The sequence below is a fragment of the Sorex araneus genome, chromosome 2 (assembly GCF_027595985.1).
Source record: "Sorex araneus isolate mSorAra2 chromosome 2, mSorAra2.pri, whole genome shotgun sequence".
Taxonomy (NCBI): domain Eukaryota; kingdom Metazoa; phylum Chordata; class Mammalia; order Eulipotyphla; family Soricidae; genus Sorex; species Sorex araneus.
Window position 1 is genome coordinate 223,358,610 of NC_073303.1, and position 5,823 is coordinate 223,364,432.

At 50.3% G+C, this 5,823-nt stretch overlaps 1 protein-coding gene across 1 annotated transcript; it reads right to left on the minus strand.

Annotated features, from left to right (window-relative positions):
* Positions 1–3,419: 3,419 nt before the first annotated feature.
* Positions 3,420–5,567, minus strand: HOXC4 (homeobox C4). Its single transcript, XM_004601556.2, has 2 exons — positions 5,129–5,567; positions 3,420–4,619 (listed from the first exon to the last, which is right to left on the minus strand). Exons 1-2 carry the CDS (start codon positions 5,565–5,567, stop codon positions 4,267–4,269), a joined length of 792 nt encoding a protein of 263 aa, XP_004601613.2. The 3' UTR covers positions 3,420–4,266.
* Between the last annotated feature and the right edge of the window lie 256 nt (positions 5,568–5,823).

The following is a 5,823-nucleotide window of genomic DNA, read 5'->3' on the forward strand; positions in this document are numbered from 1 at the left end:
CTCTCTAAGGATAGTCTGTGCAACCTCTGAGGAGTGGCTCTGTGAGGGCGACTCCAGCCCCCACCCCTGAGTGGGCGAAAGCAGAAGGAAGGAAGGTGGGAATCACCAGCCCGCTGCCACCTCCCTCCACAAGGTGTCCTGGATCTCACAGCCCCCCAGCCCCCAATCGCTCCTAGCAAATCAAAACAGACAAACAGGGCTAGCAGAGGACACCCCACCCTTGGGGAGGCCCCCAAGCTCTGGGGAACCCTTTAGTTGCTTTATCATTCTTCAAGACTCCCCCAAATATGCATATACCCAAACCCCTAACAGCACACTGATGCCTCTAGATTTCAATCCCCCAAGTCCACAACTCACACACACACACACACACACACACACACACACACACACACACACACACAAGCTGACCACTGCAAAGCATACAGAAAACTTCCTAGGAAACTTCCTAAACCAGCAACAAGAGTCTCAGTAAAAGTCCTTTCCCTAGGCTCAATTCCTGGGCTCACTCACTCTCCTGAGAGATGTTCTCTCCATCCCCCAGGTACACACAACTGCACAGAAACTCCATGCCATGCCCCCTCACCCCCACCCCAGGAAAACCCCCTTCATTACATTCTCTGCCTTCTGCAGACAGGCAGCTGAAATTTAAAAAAAAATTTCAATGGCAAAAATTGAGAGAGAGAGAGAGAGAGAGAGAGAGAGAGAGAGAGAGAGAGAGAGAACACAAACTCTATGTTTCTCATCCAGAGCAGAGCAGTGCTAACTACTTACACGTCAAGGGGGGTTTTGACTTGTGGGGATCTTCGGTCCTTGGAGAGAAGGACCTTGGAAGATTGGTGGCGCCGGTTTTCACTGTCTTTTCTTTGCTTAGCCCTTAGAGAGAGAATGCAAGAGCAGGCATTCACGCACCCTGTCTCTTCCATTACTCTGGGCAAGGAATCCCCAGCCCTACAAAAGCGGTGGCGTCCTATCTGGAGACCAGGGCCGCACAGGGCTGGCTCGGGAGGGTCTGAGATGGGGGTGGGGGAGAGGTCAGAGGCGCTGCTGAATATAAAGGCCAAGCTAGAGAAAACGCTGTGCCCTCCCCGTGAACCTGGGCCAGTCCTCCCCACCCCCCAGCTTCCCCCCTTTGCTCAACCCAACTTCAATGAAGCCAGGCCTCAGCTTTCCAGTGAGGCTGGAGTAGCAGCAGCAGGGCAAAGGGTGCAGGATCTAGGGGCCCTGTCCCAGACTGACACCCCCCCACCCAGGTCCACACCCCCTCTCCCCAGCAGATTGATCCCATTCTGTGTGGCCAGATCTAAGACAGAGGGAGGGTCCCAGAAGGAAGAGAGGATGGGAGCTCCGGGAGGGGAAGGCCAGAGGTCCAAGCTTCAAAAAATGCAAATGATGAAAGAGGGTTGAGTTTTATTTGTCAAGAAATAAGAGATTTCTGCTGCTTCTCCTTTTCAGACCCAGAAGCACAGAAAGAAAGGCAGAGACTTGGGTTTGGTAACAAGGAGAAACAGAAGGTGGAAAGAAGTAAAAGATCTGTCCCAGTCCTTTGAGGAAGCTCTTTCGAGCTAACACATGTCAGGAAAATACTTAAAACAGTATATACATGTGTAGTTCCTCATCCTCGTCCCCACCTTGCCTTGTGTCTTACATTTCCTGAGGAGAGACAACAAATCCCCCTGAAACCAAAGTGCAGTTAGGAAAGGATTATGTCTTCCCTCTCACACCCCTTTCCTTTTTTTTTTTTTTTTGGCTTTCTTACAGGTTGGAGAAAGCCTCCAGACCACCTCTCAAACCTTCCTGCCCTTTCCTGAGCAGTTAGGAACCCCCTCTGCTCTTCCTGCCCCAAAGTCAATTGTCTCAAGAGTATAGGTACCCCAGCTGGATTGGCCCCAAATTCACTTGATTACATAAAATAACTCCAGATAAGTGTTGGCCCTGCTTCCTCACATTAGAAGTGGCATGATTTTTGGTCTCTTGGGCACCATTGAGGGGGGAGAAAGTAGACCTTTAAGACCAAATGATTGCACTATTCCCCCCCCCCCAAACACACACACACACACACACACACACACACACACACACACACCAATCTAAGTAGCATCCAGAAAGAAAATTTAAGAGAAAATAAATACAAAGCATACCAGAATTTCAGACTTCTATATCTTGTTTCTGTTATTGCCTTTAATATGAGAATTTGAGTGAGGGAAAGGCCATCACCCTGAGCCTCCTACATTCCCTGACTCTCTTCTCCCTCTCTCCCACTTCTGATGGCTGTCCATTCTGAAATTCAAACAAACTGCCTGTGTAGGTGATCCTCTGCCACCCCCAAGTCACCGCAACTTTCTCCTACCAAAAAAGTGAAAATCCGGGTAGGCCTGGCTGGCCTTAGGAGCTTTGGGTTCAAATTCATTCTATGTGATCCAGAACAAGTTTTAAAATTTCTGTCTATGTCCTGCTGTTGTCCTTGCTTTTCTTTTTAGCCCCCAATAAGCCATTTCAAAAAAAATTTTCCCCCCACAGCCAGTCAGCCATGTTCAGTCAAACCCCAGACCCTGCTCAACACCTGGGAGGTTACAGGAAGAGGGATGGAGAGAGAGGGGTGTTGCTTGTCTCTCCCTGTGTCTTTTCTCACCTGGCAGGTTCATGAGAAAAGTTCAGGGGAGAAAAAAAAAAAGTTCTTCATTATCTCCAGGCATCAGACTTCCAGGCCTACTAGAAAGCCTATGGGAAGGCCCGAGAGGGGGCCCAGGCCCCTGGCCTCCACTTCACCCTTCTTTCCAAGTCTAAACAAACAGAGAAGCCCGCCTGACAGCTCACTTTGCTGCTTCAGAACTGCCAGTTCTTTTTAAGGAGAATGTGAGCACCGAGGGGCATCTGCCTTCATCTCTCCTCCCAAAGGAACTCGCTTAAGAGATAAAAACTCTTCTCCCTCCCACTCTCTAAACTTGCCTTCTTGTCTGCAAATCAGGCAGGCCTACTCAGCAGAGGGGGAAAAAGGAGGAGAGAGAGGAAAGAAAGACAAAAATAAGGCACTGGGGTTTAACCAGAGAAAAGTAAGACCTTCCCCCACCTTCCCCCAACTCCACGGTAATTCCCCCCTCCACCCCCACTTCCCACCCCAGAAAATTCTGACTAATCTGTAGACTCAGAGGGAAGGGAAAGGGGAAAAAAAACCCACTCATTTTCCATATCTCCTCCTGGGAGAGTCCCCTGCTTAACACCGCTTGCTGGCTCTGTTAAGGACCTTGGAAAAGTGGGACTGAGACTTCAGATTTGTGTGTTTTCTTGGAGTAAACTTAGGCAACTATAAAGAAGGGAGGATGTTACCAGGCCAGAAGGAGGAGAGGGATAAAAAGAAACCATCAGACATTGACGTAAAACTAATTCACATCCACTGGTTTATTATTGATCACGGGGCATTTCACATCGACACTAAAATTCTTTATTGCAAGTTTTACAATAATCAAGTAAATTCAGTCCAAAAACACAATAACCACGATGGGGGTGCAAGGAGGTGGGGAGAGGGAGATTTTACCTATAGACTGCCTCTCAGAACTGAAAGTTCATTTTTATTTTCTTTTGGCTCCCCAAACTGAACAGTTCTGAGAGGCTCTCTAGATGCATTTAGCTTTGTCTGCAGTCGTCCCCCCTCCTCCCAGCACCCCCCCAAACAATAATACAAAAGAACTTCATAGCTTTGTTCTCCTTAAAATGACTTCCCCCTCACTAACCTCCCCTGGTGCATTTTCAATGCAAAAAGGCCTAAGGAAAGAGGGGGAAAGGAGGAGGAGGAGAAGGAGGAGGAGGAGGAGGAGGAGGAGGAGGAGGCAGGAGGAGGAGGAGGAGGAGGAGGAGGCGAATTGGCTTAAAAATCTCTTTTCTTTTTTCTTGTCCTCATTTCCCCTGAAATTCACCCAAACCAGCCCATCGCACCTTGCAATATATAATTTTTGCAGCTTTTCTTTTTCCTTAAAAAATAAATAACCCCCCAAAATGGCCTTTTAGAACAAAAAAAAATAACCCCAGCAGGTATCATGCTAAGACAACATCACATGCTTACAAGGGTCCTTAACAGTGGGAGGGAGAGAAGGGCAGGGGGCTTGTTCTGTTTATCTGTTTTGTCTGTTTGGAATTGACAAGGGAGAAGGTGGCAGGAAGAGCGAAAAGAACCAAAATATATATATATATTAAATTCTATAAATAAGAGTCAATTTGTGTGTGAGGAGAGGAAGGGGGCGCGGGGTGGGGTAGGGTGTGAGTTATGTTTTATAACCTGGTAATGTCCTCTGCCCGCTGCGGCTCCGGCGGCGTGCTCTGGGAGTGGTCTTCAGAAGTGCCCGGGGTGGCTGCCGACAGGGTGCTGGCCGCAGCGCCGGCCGGGGGCGCTGACCTGACTTTGGTGTTGGGGAGTCGGTGGTCCTTCTTCCATTTCATGCGACGGTTTTGGAACCAGATTTTGATCTGCCTCTCAGAGAGGCACAGCGAGTGGGCGATCTCGATCCTTCTCCTCCGGGTCAGGTAGCGATTGTAATGAAACTCTTTCTCTAATTCTAGGACTTGCTGGCGGGTGTAGGCTGTCCTCGAGCGCTTGGGCTCCCCTCCGTTGTAATTGGGGTTCACTGGGGGCAGGGAGGTGGGAAAGGAAATAGTGGGGTTCAGAGGCAGCAGGCTCCCCGCCCCCCCCCACACACACACACTCCAACACACCCCATCCTCAGCTCTGTGGAACAGGAGGAGGGGGTGGCAGAAATAAAGTCATCAAGCTAAATGGGTTATACAGAAGTTGAAGGAAGCTGGAGACTTTGTAGTGTAATAAGAGGGGAATCCTCAATGTAACGACACTGAATTATTTATGCGCCCTTAGAAAGCGAGCATAGTTTTCACACATACATAACAGATCGTAGCACATGGCTCGGACTGCCCAGAGTAGCTAAGCCATAAAATTTATGGGGGATGTAATTACCCATTCTCGCTCGTAAATCCAGTTCAATTGTGCTAACCCAGAGTCGCTCCTGGAGAGAGAGGGGGAAGGAGAGAAAGGAGGACGGGGGCCGGAGGGGGCCGAGGAGGGTGGGGAGCGCTGGGGAAGCGGGGAGGGAGGGGGAGAGCAAAAAGCAAAGTTGCCTACCCGTGCTAACGTGGATTTTTTTCATCCATGGGTAGACTATGGGTTGCTTGCTGGCAGCGCTGGAGGGGTGGTCAGGGGCTGGCTGGCTGCAGGCTGGCGGGGCTGGGGACGGGGAGGCGGAGGCGCCTGAAAGAGGCGCCGGCTCGCAGAGCGGCTGTGATTTCTCGGGGTGGTGGTGGCCCCCCTGGGCCGGCCCGTGGCCTCTCGAATTGCCCGGCCCCTGGAGACTGGTGCAGCTATACTGGCGCTCGGGGTAGCTAGGGCGCGGAGGCGGTGGTGGGTACAGCTCCTGGTGGTGATGCTGGAATCCCGATTCCCTGGTCCGGCCGTAATATTCCGGACTGTGTTCAGGGATGTAGCTATTTTGCGAATATTCTTCGCATGGAGGAAATTTCGGATCGATGTAGTTAGAGTCCATCAAATACGAGCTCATGATCATTAATTTCTGGAGTGGAAAATAATTTTTCTCGCTTTGTCGTTTTTCTGCTCCATAAAGCCCTCCTACTAGCTAGCGACCCTGTAAAGTTACTTTCACCATGTGACTCCGCCGGCCAATCACACGGAGCAACCCAGTCCCCGGATAAGGAACCGAATCGCTTTATTCAAAATGTATCCAATTTTTTTGTGTGTGTGGTGGAGGTGGTGGTGCTGGGGGGTGGTGGGGGTGACGTGGGGTTAGCTGGCAGGGGCTGGGG